Source organism: Pipistrellus kuhlii, unplaced genomic scaffold, assembly GCF_014108245.1.
Source record: "Pipistrellus kuhlii isolate mPipKuh1 unplaced genomic scaffold, mPipKuh1.p scaffold_m20_p_12, whole genome shotgun sequence".
In the NCBI taxonomy this organism is placed as follows: Eukaryota; Metazoa; Chordata; class Mammalia; order Chiroptera; family Vespertilionidae; genus Pipistrellus; species Pipistrellus kuhlii.
The window spans coordinates 10,770,797-10,789,794 of NW_023425427.1; the positions used below are offsets into that span (position 1 = coordinate 10,770,797).

Below are 18,998 nucleotides of genomic sequence, written 5' to 3' on the forward strand. Positions count from 1 at the left end.
AAATACTCTCTAGCTGACAATTTTGTGCTTAAAACAGAACTTATCCTCTTTCTAAGGGAGTGGTATGGAAACACTGTATGAAAGAAGTATTATATTTCTTAAAAAAGAAGTCGATAATCTTATTGCAATTCATGGTTCATAAAGTAAGAATTCCCAAAACTATGCATGGAATATGAAATCTATTTGCCAAAATACTGCTTCAGAGACCCTACACAAGATGCTATGGGTTGTTCAGCCTGAGGCATTCTTTCTTCTTCTTCTTCTTTTTTTAATTCTTTCTATCTCCACCTATCAATTCCTTCTCTTTCTTCAAGGTCCCACTCAAATAGTACCATATACCCTGACTCTGGGAGTTTTATTTAATATTCTCAGCTCAGACTAAATTCTAATGGCTCTGTACAACTAAAGCAATTGGTTCCTATAATTAAACATAGATCCCTCTTAATACATTTTTCTTTGATAATACACAAGGTGAGGCAAATGTAGGGTTCATATAGAAAATAATACAGCCCTAACTGGTTTGGCTCTGTGGATAAAGCATCGGCCTGGGGACTGAAGGGTCCCAGATTCAATTCTGGTCATGTGTATGTGCCTTGGTTGTGGGCACATCCCCATTGGGGAGTGTGCAGGAGGCAGCTTATTGATGTTTCTCTCTCATCAATTTTTCTTTTTCTTTTTCTTTTTTTAATATATTTTTATAGATTTTCCACAGAGAGGAAGGGAGAGGGATAGAGAGCTAGAAACATCAATGAGAGAGAAACATCGACCAGCTGCCTCCTGCACACCCCCCACCGGGGATGTGCCAGCAACCAAGGTACATGCCCTTTACCAGAATCGAACCTGGGACCTTTCAGTCCGCAGGCTGACGCTCTATCCACTGAGCCAAACCGGTTTCGGCATCTTGGATCTTTTATATTCAACTATGTAACATTAGGTCATACAATCCAAAATTTGTAATTATTGCTATTTTTAATAAATAAGTCTTTATTCCATGTATCTCTAAAATATACCTATAGCGAGTGCCCGGCTAGCTCAGTCGGTAGAGCATGAGACTCTTAAAATATACCTATAATAAGCTAACATTTAAAACAAAAAAATAGCTCTTATTTCAAGTGTTAAGTAGTCACAGGGCAAAAAGAACAATTTTTTAATGTGTTCAGTACACTTACAAGTGAACATATCTGACTAAGGATTCCTTGAACAACCATTCCTGCTCTATAACACAAGTTAGCTTTTTAAAATTTCTTTAACGAAACACTCAACCAAAACTCATTAAGCAATGATTATATCCCTCCTTCTGTAAAAATGATCATTTCACAAATAACTAAAATTATCACATCTTAAAAACTTTTAACTTGTAAAGTGCCTATATAAAACATATCAGAAAATTAGAAATGGAACATATTGAATAAGAAATGGAACAAAAGGGCAACTGATTTCTCATCCTTTTTTTTTTCCTCATCCACTTTTAAGTCATTTCAATTAATGACGAGGAAAAAAAATGACAAAGAATAGTGCTAAGCAATAGAAGTTAATCTGAAACAAGATACAAACAGAATGCTAAGCCACTGACAAATGAAAGCTAAACCAATTTAAGTAAAGATTAAAATAGAAATTAAGTTAATACCAAGAGTTGAGCAGAAAGAAGCTTCCCCTGGTTAGCCACTGTTCTCATTCTACTGTTAATTCCATACTTCTATAAAGATAGTATTACTTAACCAAGCCAAAACAGAACTATAAACTAAATACAGTTCATATTAGCACAACTGGACACCTTAGGTTCTGCTCGTATTGCTCTAAAAAAAAAAATAATAACCTTATATGATTTGAAAAAGACTATTGCAGAATGACTATAAAACTATATATTTTCTTGTATTTTTCCTCATAAAAATGCAGTTATGCAAATATGCAATATATAATAAATATTTGAAGTTTAAAGAAAACAAACAGGGATACAATAATCAACACACAGAAAAATTACAACATGTTTATTTCCCCCAGAAACAGTTTCAAAAGGAAAAATCCTATGAAAGTGTATACTGTCCTCACAACAGTTGTTTCCCTTTGCCAGTAGATGGTGCTAATCTCCAGATGTGAGCACCACCAGCTACTGTACTAAAAAAAGATGACCTTTCCAATAAGTGCATTCATAGAATCCCTTAGTTTAACTTGTTAGAGTTTAATGTACATTCCAAACATCACTTTATCTCTCAAATTAAAATCAAATGAACAAAGATTATATGTTCTCAACATTAAAACCTTAAAAAATAGTAAAATACAATGTGTCTTTAAACAAGTATCATGTTTTATAATTAAGGGTCTATGAGAACAGAGATAATACTTATATTTCCAGAATCCAAAACAATCTACTACATTAGCACAGACGAAAGGACTAGATACCCTACGTTTTTAATTCTGGCTCCTTGGGCAAGTTATTTAACCCTTTTTGCTTCACCTTACCCTTAAAAGAGAATAAAATAGTATCTATCTTGCAGGTTTCTTGTGAGGTTTACGAGAGATAATATATGTAAAGCACATAGAAAACTTTATGGGACATAGTAAATAGAATACAGTGGTTGCTATTGTTGTTGTTTTGTAATGACCAACAAAACTAGAATTGTTAAAATGCTCACCAGCAGAAGAATAAATAAAATATAGATATTAATATAATAAATTATGTAGCAGTGAGAGGGAATTTACTATAGCTACATACAAAATACAGATTAATCTTAGTAAAATAATGTTCAGGGAAGAAAACAATCCCAGAAAACTATATACAGCCATGCGTCACTTAACAGTGGGAATATGTTCTGAGAAATGTGTCGTTAAGCAATTCTGTTGTGCAAACATCATAGAGTACACTTACCACACAGGGAACATCAAAACTAATGGCAAGAGTTCTGGGAAGATGGTAGCAGCAGGAGCCACATAGATTTTGATCTCTTCAAATCTCCACATAAAAACAGACAAGGCATCCAGACAACAAAACCAAAATCCCATCCATAACACCTAAAACAAACTATGCAGCAAGGTACCCTTTCAAATCCCCAAATGCAGAGACAATTCACCAACACACACAAGGCGTGCATTGTTTGAAAGGAAAAACAAAACAATAAGGTGGCAACTAGTGAACCTACTAATAACAACTCCAAAATACCTAATGTGTAGTCACTGCAAAGCCTATCGGGCCAATTACACTGACAGTAGCTGAAACTAGGAGGGATTCTGGCACCTCTAACACTGTGTGAGACAAAAGGTCCACAATAAGAAGATCTGAAATGAGGTTGAATCAATTTAATCACCTTGGACTTCCAAAACTGATCTACCCAGACTATATTCTTGAACAAGCCCCGCACTAAGAAGAAACTATTGGTGTAAAATCAAAACCGAGGAGAGTAGAACAGCAGAAGAAAGAGGAGACCCAGACTAAACTGGGGCAGGAGAAAAGACCTAGGAAATCTCAGAATGCAGGCCAACCTCTTTAGAACACTGGATACAAACAAGAGAGGCGGAGCTCTACAAAGTCAGAACAACTTCCCTGAATTCCACCTCATGCTAAAAGTTAAATAAAACTACCCATAAAAGTGATCAACAGAAAAGGATTAAGGTAAAATCCCATACAAATTTATTATAAGAAAAAAATAAATAAATCCCTGCAGACAATAAATCCCTACAGAAATCACTCAAGAAAATATGTCCATAAAAATATCAAAACTGCAACCTACTATTTTAAAACAAGCTAAAGACATTATGAAAGTGGTAACAATACATAAAAGAACAACACACATCACAATTATCGATAGAAAAACCGAGAACTGAAGATAAAATACTCATGAAGGAAAAAAATAATTTCACAAATGAAGATCAAACTGGAAGAAAACTAAAAATAAATAAATATAACAGGGTCTTCAAAATACAGAATACAAAAAAAGAAAAAATTTTAAATTTTAAGATAAAAGGTTCACTAAAGAAAAGCATTCATATCTTATGAATAATGATAATATACCAATAATAGGAGTTCTTGAAGAAAAGAGAAGAGCACAAATACTAAAATAACTTTCTCAATTAAAAAATAAATGTGTAGCTACTAAAAAGATATATCACACACCTAAGAATACTGACCCAGAATAAGCAATGCTAAGACATATTTTGTTTAAATTTTTAGGCTTTGAATATATGCACTCCTATGTTCACTGCAGGATTATTACAATAGTATATAGTATGGAAAAGTATAGTATGGTTGCTAGTTCAAAGATACAAATAGCCCAAGTACTCATCAATAGGTGAGTGGATAAAAAAGTTGAGGTATATTTACACAATGGAATACTACTCACCCATTAAAAAGGAGGGAATCTTACCTTTTGCAACAGCATAGAAGACCTGGAGTATATTATGCTAAAGGAAATAAGCCAGTCAGAGAAAGACAAATATCATATGATTTAATTTACATGTGGATATAATGAATAAAACCAACGAGCAAAATAGAAACAGACTCATAAATACAAAGAACAGACTAGTAGTTATCAGAGGGGAGGGGAGGAAAGGGGGATTGGGTGGAAAAAGTGAAGGAATTAAAAAAAAAATACAAAAAACTCAGACAGACAACAGTATGATGATTACCAGAGGGAAAGGGGACAGGGGAAAATAGGAGAGGGTAAAAGGGGAATAAATTGTAATGGAAGGAAATAATATGGGGTGGTGAATATAATATATAATTTTATTAACTTATGTCACCCCAATAAATTTAATTAAAATATTATTAGAGGAATCTATTATTATTATTATTATTATTATTATTATTAGAGTAATCTTTTGGGCATCTAGAAAAAAAAGCATGTGACTTATAAGGGAAAGAAAATTAAATGATCATCAGATTTTTCAAGAAAACAGAGTAACATTTAAAGTATTCAAAGATAGAAAATGTGATCCAATGACTTTTATCCAATAAAATTCACTTTCAAGTACCAAAGATAAAAACTTATGGATATGTGAAAATTTAGGGACTACTACTGTTCTTGATGAATCAACTAGAGAATAAGCTATGGACAACCAAAATTACAAGAGAGACAAAGACATAAGGATTGGTGATAAGCATCAAATACATAGTTAGATATGAATCTAAGACTAAGTAAGGATTAAGAAGAGTGCATATAGTATGGAAAACCATAGTACAGTTGCTGGTTCAATTACCAGTCAGGACACATGCCCGGGTTGCAGGCTTGATCCCCAATAGAGGGCATGAAGAAGGCAACTTATTGATGTTTCTCTCTCACATCAATGCTTCTCCCTCTCTCACTCATTAAAAAAAAATAAAAAATAAAAAATCATAATCTAAATGCATGTGACTAAGTCTAAAAAATCTAAGTCTAAATTTTCTCTTATGTTAAGGGGAATAATCAAAGATATGAGATTAACAAATAATTAAACACTATACTATTAATTCACTAAATAAAAATACATTTCTGCCCAGCGGCATGGCTAAGTGATTAAGCATTGACCTATGAACCAGGAGGTCGTGATTCTATTCCCGCTAAGGGCATATGCCCAAGGTTGCAGGATCCCCAGTGTGGGACCGTGCAGGAGGCAGCTGATCAATGATCCTCTCTCATCGTTGATGTTTCTTTCTCTCTTTCCCTCTCCCTTCCTTTCTCAAATCAATACAAAATATATTTTTAAATGCATTTCTTATTTTCCATGTGTAACATCCCTTTTAGTTTAAGCCATGAAATAATATTATTTTTAGAAAAGCAAGTTTATTTCATTGAAGCCATCAACTAGCCATGATCTAAAATTCCTTGCTACTCAAATACAGAAATCCCTTAACTAACAACATACAAAAATCCATTCCTTTAGCAATGTAGTTACTGAACCTACAACTGTACCTAGTACACTATCCTATATAATAAAAGTATAATATACAAATCAACTGAACAGCCGCAGTGGAATAACCATCCAGATGACCATCCAGGACAATGCTACGACACCCACTGGTGCCAGGGCAGCCAAGGAAGGCAGGTGAGATGCGATTTGTCGGGGACCCAGCCATTACCCCACGATCGCCCCAAAGAGAAAGGCCCAAGCCACCAACCAGCGTCGGGTGGATGGGGCCTCCCTCTGAGGGAAGCTTGGGTCTAGGGTGCCTGCAGCCAGAGGGAACCTGGTCCCGGAGGGAAACCAATGCTGGCAGCAGGGGAAGGAAGGCCTACTCTTATACAAATTTTGTGCATTAGGCCTCTGGTTAACAAATTAAATCCCTGCTCTGGTAGGCTGTTATTCTACGGGAGTAAGACAAACTAACATAAAAAGAAATGAACAGATAATATGTCAGGTAGTAATCAGTCTAAGAAGAAAAATAAAGGATGATGTGATAATCATGAAAGAGAGGTGCTATTTCATTCTGTCTGAAAAAAAGAAAATATGAAGCTTCTAGGAAATGTTAGCAAGAGAGAAGATAGCAAGACAATGAATTTGCGTTGTAAGAATCCAAAGCAATTTGGATTGCTTTTTCTTCACTTCATAACTATATTCAAAACAAATCAATGTTAAATCTGATAAGGCTCCCAAAAATCCAACAGAGTATGACTTTGGAATACAGTGGTCGCATTCTTGATTTTCCCCTGTGGTATGTCCGTGTGTATGGGTTACGTTCATAGGATAAACTATTTGGGGCCAAATAATTGATGGTCTTTCATACTTGAAATGCTTCCACTAAAGATACATTAAGACAATGGTAACAATAACTGACTCTGGGAGAGGATAGGAGAGAAGAAGGGTAAGAAAGAAACACACTTTTCACATAAAACCTTTGGGATTATTTGAGCTCTTTCCTTTGCATATGCATTAACTTTTCAATAACATAGAATATTTTTAAAGAAAAAAACTCCATTTACTAATCATTTACAAAACAACGTTTTAAATATCTAATAGTTGACCAAAAGGCAACTTACCAGATTGAAGATGCCAGTAATATATTAGTGTGGTTTGTAAGAAACCTCAATGGAGGCTCTGCAAGCAGTAAACAGGATAAAATTCCTCCACCAAAACAGTGAAGCATAGCAGTAAACCAACTTGAAATAGGATTCTGCCATGCCACCGCCGCTGCTCCTGAAATGGTAAAGTAAAAACGATATGAGGGAGTTGTATATTAAATCAGCGTTTTTCAACCGCTGTTCCGCGGCACACTAGTGTGCCGCGAGATGTTGCCTGGTGTGCCGTAGGTGCAGACAAGACAAGAATTTTATAATTTTTCACTATTTTGTTTACTTAATATTTCATAATAAAGTAATTATAAAATACTTTGTGTTTATTTGATTCCTATTCAAGAGAATTACTTTATATATAGTCAATATAGGCACAGAGTTAAATTTTTTAACATTTTCTAATGGTGGTGTGCCTCGTGATTTTTTTCATGAAACAAGTGTGCCTTTGCCCAAAAAAGGTTGAAAAACACTGTATTAAATAACTCTCAAAGTACCAGTGGTACTAAAAAAAAAAAAAAAATAGCAACTTTTTAATTTCAAAATTTATCATTACTCATGGGTATGACAATCACAATCATTATGAATATCTTCTGTTATTTAAATCAAGATTAAAAACATTTGTTAAGACATAGGTGATTTGGGGCAACATTAAAATACTCTGTTCAGGCTCTAACCACCAGTCTCCTAATAGTATAAACAATATCCACACCTAATATTTCCTTTCATTCCCAACCCTACGATAAGTACTCTCAGTTGAATGTCAAAAATATATATTACTAAAAATGTATAATTTTAAGTACTTAAAAAAAGTGAAAGTCTAAATAAATAAAGCTTTCAACATGACAGGCTAGAAATAGAATAAAATAAACCCAAAGGCAAAAGTTGATTAGGAACAGATATCTACATCATCACAAAATGTCTCTGAATGCTGAGGCTAGGACTTCCAGTACTATCTTACCTAATAAAAGAGAAACATGCAAATTAACCATCACTCTGCTATGCCCACAGCCAATCAGAGTGAGTATGCAAATTAACCAAAGATGGAGATTAATTTGCATATGCAGACACGGAGCCGCTGGGAGGGGCATGACGCCTGCTGTGAGGGGAAGGGGGGCTGCAGAGGGAGCTATTGGAGCAGGGCTCTGGACAGAAGCAAGGACTTGCTGGCTCCTGGGAGGCCGGGAAATGAAGACGTGCCAGCTCCCAGGCAGCTGGGAGTGAAGCCAGGGGAAGGCAGGCCTATTTTTGCACAAATATTGTGCAACGGGCCTCTAGTCTATAATAATAAAAGGATAATATGCTAATTAAATGGGATGTCCTTCCAGCATCATTCTGGACAAAGCCAGGGCTGGAGCAAAGCCCAGGTCCCAGTTGCCTGCTGGAGGCCAGAGGAAAGCAAGTCCGGTCTTGGGTGCTGGAGGGAAGCCAATGCCAGCAGCCGCGGGAAGGAAGGCCCATTCTTGCATGAATTTTGTGCATCGGGCATCTAGTGTTTAATAGGAGTGGTGAAAGTGAACAACCCTGTCTTGTTCTTTGATCTGAAGGGAACACTTTTGGTTCCACCACCCTCCCCCTCCAGCTGAGTATGATGTTGACTATGGGTTTGTCTTATATAATAGCCTTTATTATGTTAAGATATGTTCCTCTCTAGTCCCACTTTGCTGAGTTTTTATCATAAACTAGAGGCCCAATGCATGAAATTTGTGCAAAGGGTTCGGTCCCCGCAGCCACAGCAGCTGCCTCTGCCTTAGGCCCCCCTCCCCCCCTCCACAGCTTCATCCAAAAGGACATTCAGTCTAATTAGCATATAACCTTTTATTATTATAGATATTATTATAGATTATTATAGATGGGTGTTGCATTTGTCAAATACTTTTTCTGCATCTATTGATATGACCATATGATCTTTTTTTTTTTTTTAAATCCTCACCCAAGAATTTTTTCCATTGATTTTTCAGAGTGGAGAGAGGGAGATAGGAAAGGGGAGAGAGAAAAACATCAACATAAGAAAGACACATCGTTTGGCTGCCTCCAGTACGCACCCCAACCAGAAATCAAACTCAAGACCCTTTGGTCCATGAGCCAATGCTCCAATCACTGAGCAAACTGAGCAATCATTATCCTTAATTTTACTTATGATACATCACAATAACTGATTTGTGGATATTGTATCAACCTTGCATCCCCGGAATAAATTCCATTTGATCATGGCATATGATCTTTTTAAGAATTGATGGATTCAGTTTGCTAATATTTTGCTAAGGATTTTTGCATTTATTTTTATCAGTGATATTGTCCTATATTTTCTTTCTTTGTAGTGTCCTTATCTGATTTTGTAATTAGAATAATGTTGGCCTTATAAAATGACCTGTGGAAGTCTTCCCCACTCTTGAATTTTTTTGGCTAGCTAGAGGATAAGTGTGAGTTTTTCTTTAAATTTTTGGTAGCATTCACCTGTGAAGCCATCTAGTCCAGGACATTTGTTTGCTGGGAGTATTTGATCACTGCTTTGGTTTCATTAGTTGTATTCTGTTCAGATTTTGTTTCTTCTTGATTCAGTTTTGGAAGAATGTATGTAGTAACTAGGAATCCATCCATTTCTTTCAGATTATCCAGTTTGTTGACATATAGTTATTCATATGTTCTTATAATCCGTTTTATTTCTCTGGTGTCAGTTATTACTTTTGATTTTTTTAGTTATTTGGGTCCTCTTTTTTTCTTGATGAATCTGATTAAAGGTTTGTCAATCTTGTTTATGTTTTCAAAGAATCAGCTCTTGGTTTCACTGATATTTTGTATTGTTTTTTTAGACTCTATTTTGTTTATTTCAATTCTAATCTATATATTATCTAATCTGTATATCCTTCCTTCTCTTTTTTTTTTAATATATTTTATTGATTTTTTTACAGAGAGGAAGGGAGATAGAGAGTTAGAAACATCGATGAGAGAGAATTATCAATCAGCTGCCTCTTGCACACCCCCCACAGGGGATGTGCCCACAACCAAGGTACATGCCCTTGACTGGAATAGAATCTGGGACCTTTCAGTCTGCAGGCCGATGCTCTATCCAGTGAGCCAAACCAATTTTGGCTACTTCCTTTTCTTTATTTTGGGCTTTTTTTTATTTGATACTTTTATTATTTCTTGAGGTAGGCTAGTATTGCTATAAATTTCCCTCTTAAGAGCTGCTTTCACTGTGTCCCATAGATTTTGGGTGGTTGTATTTCCATTTTCATATCTCTCAAGGTATCTTTTAATGTCTCCCTTGCTCTCATTGACAACCAATTCATTGTTCAGTAACATGTTATTCATGTGAATGTGTTTTTCAGTTTTTTTCTTGTAATTAAATTTCTAGGGACATACAGATACACCGAATGCCCAGAATAGGTGTGCAATAAACCAAATATTAACTTTTATCACTTGAGAAAAGCTTGGGATTAGGGAAGATGATCAATGCGGCTTTAAATTTATTTTGATTATGTTATTTAATTGTATTTGAATTATTTAAAATAAAATGTTCATTTATTATCCACATATTTAAACAAAATTCTAATACATTATGTCATATCCTAAAGAAGTAGCAACTTTACATGACAAAAAGAAAAACATATGTATATAAATAATATGTATAGGAAGAAATCATTAATGGGAGAGGGAGGAACCAGAAAACCAAATATTTCTATAGGTACATACACATGTAAGTAATACATAAAATTAGGTCTGCAATAATATGTGGTCAAGTTATTAACTATTGGTACCTCTTAGGAGAAAGCCCATTTATGCAAAAATGAACAACAAAGTAACTATGAAAATGTATAAGCAAATTCAGTACTATGAAAATGTATATGCAAATGCAGTAACATCATCCTACATGTATAACATGGGAATGCATTCGTATGTACTCAGGAGAAAAAAACAAAAGAGATATAAATATTTAAATAGTGCAACCCACCATTCCACACAACAAAATGTGCCCAGGAATGAACATGAATTGGCAGATGTGAATTTTCTGTGGTATACACATCCTGACAAGAGAAGTGATGCCAAGGTTTAATGATACCCATCTGGTGACAACGCAAGAAATGGTGACCTGTTCCAATCTGGAAGAAAAATTAGTTACAATAAACTTACTAAAAGACAGGATGTCAATCTCAGTGAAGCAATAAATCACAGAATTTTTTAGAGTTATTTTGATGACACACAATCATGCAGTTTTTAAAGCTAATACCGCTATTTCCCTAAATACATATATTTTGTTATCTAACTGTTGTAATCAATCATCACTGTATGTGGCAATACTGAACAGTGCCTATACACGTTCAGTATTGTGGCAATACTGAACGTGTATAGGCACTGTTCAGTATTGCCACATACAGTGATGATTGATTACAACATGGTTAATCAGCACAGTGTAATCTTCTGGTCAATGGACACTAGCTGCCATACTGAGCAATCCTCATGGTGAAAAACAATATAGAGTATTTACTAGTATGGAGTCTATGCCCAGCCAGTGTGGCTCAGTGATTGAGTGTCAACCCATGAACCAAGAGGTTAACAGTTCAATTCCCGATCAAGGCACATGGATTATGCTCAATCCCCAGTAGGTGGCATATAGGAGATGGCCAATCAGTGTTTCTATCTCTCTATCACTCTCTCTTCCTCTCTAAAAATCAATAAAAACATATTTTTTTATGAGTATGTCATCTAGAGCTTAATTACCCACAAATAAGTCCTGGTTCCAGTACTTTCCCTTTGTAGTTAATGTAACAGTTTGTTTGCTTTCCTATTTATTTATTTGTTTGTTCATTTGTTTGTTTCACATTACAATTAATTTCCCTTAATTGTATCACAAGTGAGAAAGGCTGCTATGATTGTACACCAGTTTTGTGATCTTTTTATACACCCTCTAACCTCTCTAAGCTTAAATTTCAACTTTCATAAGATGGGAATAATGCATAACTTACAGGGAATGTAAGTTAAGATGAGTGAATATACATAAAAACATGTATTTATTACCTAGTTCATGGCATAGACTCTGTTGATTTATCTGTTGAATGGATTGATCATTGACAGCAGAAAAAAAGAGGTATGCAAAATGCAACCCTTAGGCTACTTCTGACTCAGTTTTCTGAGCCTAAGCTATCAATATAATTCTTTTGAGCTCTTATTGCAAAGCTGGGATGAGAAAGGCACATCATGGCACTGAAAAAGTACTCATAACACCAGCCAGTCTTAAATCATTGAAACTAAGATCTTTTAGGGAAAAAAGAACAGAGCTGAAGAGATTGTTCCCCTCACTTCAGTCCTAATTTTCAAAATATGTCACCTGGAAAAATTTCTCTAACTCAAATTGGTCTTTTTATAACACTCTTTTCAGTATACACACTATGTTAACACATTTTACAGTAAGAGGAATTTATGATGAAGTTCTTTGGATGCTATGTTTCTTTGTTATACGATACTGGTTTCAGAATTAGTTTAATGTGAAGTTAAAGTATGAAAATATAGAAAGTTAGACAGAAACACCTTGCATATCTCTAGAGTAGGGGTGTCGAACTCAATCAGAGAAGGGGCCAAAATCTAAAACCCAGCCTAAATCGTGGGCCGAATGGTTTACTGAACAGTCATAAACTGTCATTGTGATGGAAACGCAGCGGAGTGCAGTGATGACAGCGCGGTGCGGGCCACATTGCAAGGCCTGGCGGGACGAATTTGGCCCGCGGGCCTTGTGTTTGACACATGTGCTCTAGAGCATACAAAAAATATTTGATAACAAAAAATAGTTTTTATGTGGTATTTTTAATTTCTTCACATTTTTAAAACAAATATGTATTTCTTACCTAAGAAACAAGTATGTTAATTAGAATACATTATTTTATTTTTTAATATACTGACATTTAAAAGAGAAAATTCATGCCCTGGTTGAATGGATAAATTAATTAGAGCATTGTCCTGTATACGAAAAGGCTGCAGGTTCAATTCCCTGTCAGGACACATACCTAGGTTGTAGCTTTGAATCCATGGTCATGGCACTTACAGGAGGCAACTAATAAATGTTTCTCTCACCTCTCCCTCTCTTTCTTTCTCTTTGCCTCTCTATTTAAAAATCAATAAAAACATATCCTCAGATGAAGGAAGATTCAAAAATTTTTTTATTAATAACTAAAAATTAAAAAGAAAAGAAAATTCTGTCCTATCTGGAATGTAAATATTTATGATAATAATTCAATAGAAAACTCTCAGCAAAATTTGTCACATTGGCATATGAATCTATATAATTCAAAGTATAAAATGTTTAATATACATACATATATGAACTTTAACATCAAAACATTTTCATTATGAGAGGCTTTCGATCAAAATGGCAGCATAGATAAATACGGTACTCCCATCCTCCCACAACCACATAAAAAATAACTAAACTGAAACCATCTGAAATCTGGATGAACAGAAGTCCTACAACTAAGGATATATAGAAGAAGACACACTGAGACTAGTATGAGGGTCAGAGAGAAAAATGGGCTATCCATATTGGTAGATAAAAATTACAATTATCTCTGCTGCAAGATGCCCCCTGAGGAGCAAGGGGTCCCAGCCCCACTCCAGGCACCCCAGGCCAGCGTTCCAGTGCCAGGAAGATAAGTCTCCATAATTTCTGGCTGTAAAGAACAGCAGGGATTGTGGCTGAGTGACAGGGAGGGCTGTGAGAGCCCCAAGCAGTTCCTCTTAAATAGGCTAGCTTTGAATCTACTGAGTTCTAGCATGGGGGCAGCAGCTTGAAAGACACCAGGGACACAAAGGGAAGAACTAAAGTATCTGCCAAGGCAAGAACTGGAGAGCCAGCTTTCTCCCAGACAGAAGTGCTAACAGAGGCCACTTTATGAATTCTTCCCCCACAGAGCCAGCAGGAGGGCACCATATCTGAGTCTCCATCAACCTGGCTAACACGGTTCACCCTGCCCTATTGATTTCCTGAGACTCCATCCCACCCAACTCGGGAGCTCAGTCAAGCTTTTTTTTTCAGTGGCTTTTCCATACAAAAGGCATGTGTTGGCTCATGCTTTAGACTTCCCTGAAATCTCTCAAGCAAGTAGCACTTGGCCTTGGCATGCCCTTACCCCTCGCTAATTGGCTACAGGCCTGGCACTACAGGCAGCCAACCTTGGTTTACAGATTGACCTCACCTGGGCACCTCCAAGCCCAGCATAAATAGCAACCATCAGCAGCTCACTTTGTAGCTAATACCAGGTGGCCCTAGGGTAAACATAGGCACTAGCTGACATTGGCCTATACCACTTGGGAGACCCCAGAGCCAGCATACCCAGTGGACAGCTTCTTGTCAAGGTACTACTCAACCACCTCCATAAAGAACACACTCAAGAGGTAGACTTAGCAGGCACTGCTGAAGTAAGTCCTGCACTGTGGGGTGGGCACCAGCACAACTGATCCTCCACAGTGGTGGCAGCCAGTCCTTGTAGCCAATCAACCTGGGGGTAAATCCCTTCCATTGATGTGCCAACAACAATCAAGGCTCAACTGCAACAGGAGAGTGTATACAGCCTACATAAGAGGGTGCACCTGGAATGCCTGGATGGGGTAAAAGGGGAGCCAGTCCCAATGGACCCTATAGAATACCTATTATATTAGGCCACTCTATCAAGTCCAGGAGACACAGCAGCTCTACTTGATACATAGAAACAAGCATAAAATAGCTGTCAAAATGAGGAGAAAAATTAACATGTACCAAATTTAAGAACAGAACAAATCTCCAGGAGAAAAAAATGGAGACAAGCAATCTACTAAATGCAGAGTTCAAAACACTGGTTATAAGGATGCTCAATGAACTTAGGGGAAAAGTGGATGAACTTGCAAAGAAATTCAACAGCATAAAAAAGAACATGGAAACCATAAAAAAGAACCAATCAGAAATGAAGAATACACTAACTGAAGTGAAGAATGATTTACAAGGAATAAACAGTAGAATGGATGAAGCTGAGAATCAAATTAGCAATTTGGAATACAAGGAAACAAAAAACACCCAATCAGAACAGCAAAAAGAAAAATGAATCCAAAAACATGAAAATAGTGTAAGGAGCCTCTGAAGTTGGTACAACTTCAAGTGTACCAACATCTGCATCATGGGGTTCCAGAATAAGGAGGAAGAAATTTAAATCCAATTTGAAAAAAAAATGACGGAAAACTTCCCTAACTCGTTGAAGGAAATAGACATAGAAATCCAGGAAGCACAGAGTCCCAACCAAGATGAACCCAAAGAGCCCACACCAAGACACATCATAATTAAAATGTAAAAGGTTAAAGACAAAGAAAGAGACTTAAAAGCAGCAAAAACAAAACAAAACAAAAAAAAGTCAATTACCTACAAGGGCCATAAGAATGTCAGCACCGGTGGTGGTTCCTGCCTCTCCACGTGGAACAGACCTCTGACCATCGCTCATGGGTCTTTCCTCATCCCAACAGAATGCAGATCAAGAAATAAAAACACAAACAAATTCATTAAATACCTTGATATCTGCTTAAGCAGCACAGGTCACATGGGAAAAGAAAAGAAGGGAACCGCCATATCTCCTTGGATGTGATGCTAGCAGAGAGATGAAAGATGGAGTGTCCCAGAGGGACCTGTTCGTGGAAATCCAACTTACTGTCCAAGGTAGCGTAAGGGACCTCCTCACCCATGACCTGCCCCAGCTGTGGGAGAGGCTGAAAAGAAAGAGAATCAACAAGCGGCTAACGGTACAAACCAGCCATCTTCTCTCTGCGGATACTGGTGCCCATACAACTATCCTACTAAGGCTCCCTCACCAGATGGCAAAGAGACCAAGGCAGGTGAAGTGCCCTCTGAGAACCCTGCTCCAGCCACCTAGCCAGAGCAGTGCTTCATAACACCAGGCCCCCCAGAAACCTTCACCAACAGCAAGTGACCTAAAGAAATAATGACCATTCAAGCAGTAAAACAAAAAGCGGAACATGACCTTACCAACACCAAAGAAATATGCAAACAATAAAGAGGAAGACTAGCCAGATGCACGAAGTATTTTGTGAAAGAATAGGCAAAAAGAAAAAAAAAAGACTAAAAAAAACAAGATGTGGACATTAGAATGTTTATGATTACTGTTTACGAAACCAACACAAAAGGGAGAATGTCAGCTAGTTTTCTGGGAATGCCTGCCCTGAAGACAAAAAAGCAGCCTCCCCAGTTTCAGTAACCACTAGGTTTATATTTTTTTTCATGGTTTTTACTGTTTCAGTAATATGATTTGAAAGAAGAAATAGTAATACCACATGGAGAGAATCCCAACCAAAGAAATCTGAAATATATAGTAAATGCTTTTCCCCTCCTTTTCTGTTCATTTTGGATGCTAGTGCTAAACTTCCAATGTGATTTAAAAAGAAATTTTATGCCCTTATTTATTTCTAGGATAAGGGGAGAATGACATTTTTACTTTCTTTTTTTTAAATATATTCTATTGATTTTAAAGAGGAAAGGAGGAGAGAGAGACAGAAATATCAGTGAGAGAGAATCATTGATCTGCTGCCTCCTGCACACCCGCTAATGGGATGGAGCCAGCAACCTGGGCATGTGCCCTGACTGAGAATCTGAATTGTGACCTGATTCACAGGTCCATGCTCAACCACTGAGCCATGCCAGCCAGGCACATTTTTGCTTTCTTATGTGACTCACTGAAAATGTGCACCATGAAATTCCTTAAAATTAAAATGTTTACCCTTAAAAAGAAAAATATATATATTTAAAACCTCAACAATCTTTGGCTTATATGGGTATCATATATCAAAATTTAGAATATTAGAAATTATAATAAAATAACTTAAAGTAGTTATGTATTCATTTTAAAAATAATAAACGTACTAAATGTTAACATAAATACTGTATTTTTTCATGAAAAAATAGCTATTTTCCAAAGTAAAAACCATTTAGAGGGAAAAGCCACACTTTTACATTTTACTACTCTCTTTAAGGTCTAGCTTCAAACAGATACCAGCGGAAGTCATGTATCTGCTTCTGCATTTAATGTTGCAGTATCACTGGTTATGTAGCCTCTGGAAAACGCCACTTAGAAAATGAGTGTGAAAAAGACATCTGCATATTATGAAAATAATTTTGACCTGCAAGTGTGAGGAACCCTTGGGGTTCCTGGACCACACTTTGAGAATCTCTGATTTAGCCTACACGAGAAAATACCAACTACTGAATAGGGCAGGAGAAAAATGTACTTCTTTTCAAATCAGGAAGCAGATTATCTGTCAAATCTTGTGCAGATTATCTGTCCTTAATCTTAATACAGTAAGATTCCCTTTTTCCAGGTCAAAACTCCTACCAAACAATGATTTAGACTGGGCTATAAACTTCAGTGAAATTTAAAATATTCGTGAGGTACAAGAGTTAAAAACAAACAAACAAACAAAAAAAAACAAAAAAAACCGTGGTCTATAAGAGGTACAGCACAGCCCTAGCTGGTTTGATTCAGCGGATAGAGCGAGGGCCTGCGGACTGAAGGGTCCCAGGTTCCATAAAGGTCAAGGACATCTGCCTTGGCTGCGGGCACATCCCCAGTAGGAGGTGTGCAGGAGGCAGCTGATCGATGTTTCTCTCTCATCGGTGTTTCTAACTCTATCCCTCTCCCTTCCTCTCTGTAAAAAATCAATAACATATTAAAAAATAATAATAAAAAAAAAGAGGTACAGAATAATCCTCAAGACCCAAGCCCAGGTTCCAGACCTCCACCGCAATAAGGCAAGTAAAGCAATAAAGCTAAGGGTAAGGCTTCTGTTGGGGTGCGGGTGTGAGGTCCAGCCTTCAGTCTATAAAACAAAACAAAACACGCCCCATCAGGAAGCCAGTAAAGCAAAGCGCAGTGAAGCGAGGCATGCCTGACTGGTGTGCCCAACTTGAGCTTTTTGATTTAAGTGTTTATACACTTTCCCAAAAGGAAAGCGATGCGAAACTATCCTTCCTCCAAGCAACTAAGTCGGCCTCGCTCCCCGGAGCTGTGTCCCCAGGGACTTGTAACCACTTTGCAGGAAGCGGGGACCGAAGGGTCCCAGGTTCAGCTCCTGGAACTGATGCCCCCCCCATCCCAGGCACCGGTTCCGGGAGCCCTTCCCGGCCTCAGTTTCCCCGCCTGCACCGGAGGGGTCGGTGGAGCCGACCAGGGGACTCTCTCAGCCTAGAGGCGGCTCGGCCGTCCTCACCTGAGGGGGCCGGTCCGCGGCGCCCCGCACTCACCCGGCTGACGCTTCAGCGCCATCACGGATACCACGTAGTGGGCGATGTCAAAAAAAGGGAACATGGGCAGGCGAGAAAAGGACATGGTCATCTCGTCCCACGAAGAGGCCATGACGACGACCTAACCACGGCGACCCAAGCAGCCGGGGTGACGGGTTCCCGGCTCACGCGGTGGGAGCTGGGGGCGGGGCAGCCTCAGGCGCGCTCTTCAGCGCTCTGGGAGCCCTGCGCATGCGCCCTGGCACCCGCGTCCCAGCGCGGAGGGGCGGGGCCGGGGTCTGGAGGGGCGGGGTCTATGGTCTGGAGGGGCGTGGCCGAGGGTCTTCAGGGGCGGGGCCGAGGGGCGAGAGCCGCTTTCGGGGCGGTCGGCGGGTGGGCGGGGTGAGAGCGCTCTGGCTGTTTCCGCGCGGCCTGAGCTGGTTCTCCTAATAAGGGGCCATCACTTTCTAGGTGCTGGGAGCTGTGCCAGGCCATGATGAATAAGACATAAATAGTGAATTCATTTAACATTGTTAATGTTAACATTTAGTGCATTTATTGTTTTCTTAAGTGAATCAAGAACTATTTTAAATTTTCCTGTTATAATTTCTAATACGCTAGTTATCGATATATGTAACCCACATATACAAAAACTTTGTGGGAGCCTCAAGAAATATTTTTTAAGTCAGCTTTTTTAAAGATTTCATTTGCATACATTATATCCGCCCATTTTCATCTATTGTTTCCGATGATGTTGGACACCTGCAGTCTAAAGG

The 18,998-nt window shown here is 37.9% G+C and overlaps 1 protein-coding gene across 6 annotated transcripts in view; it reads right to left on the reverse strand.

The window, feature by feature from the left end:
• TMEM38B (transmembrane protein 38B) overlaps positions 1 to 18,483 on the reverse strand; it is a 31,595-nt gene extending 13,112 nt beyond the window's left edge. Inside the window, exons 1-3 of one of the 6 annotated variants that reach the window (XM_036433121.2) lie at positions 18,244 to 18,374; positions 10,933 to 11,080; positions 6,948 to 7,104 (exon numbers count right to left, since the gene is read on the reverse strand). In XM_036433121.2, coding sequence (XP_036289014.1) covers positions 6,948 to 7,104; positions 10,933 to 11,044 — 269 coding nt within the window. In that variant the 5' untranslated portion in view covers positions 11,045 to 11,080; positions 18,244 to 18,374. Of the gene's footprint in view, positions 1 to 6,947; positions 7,105 to 10,932; positions 11,081 to 15,357; positions 15,441 to 18,209 lie in introns of all 6 variants that reach the window. The other 5 variants (XM_036433123.2, XM_045579942.1, XM_036433122.2 and 2 more) reach the window with 5 other exon arrangements.
• Positions 18,484 to 18,998: the final 515 nt, after the last annotated feature.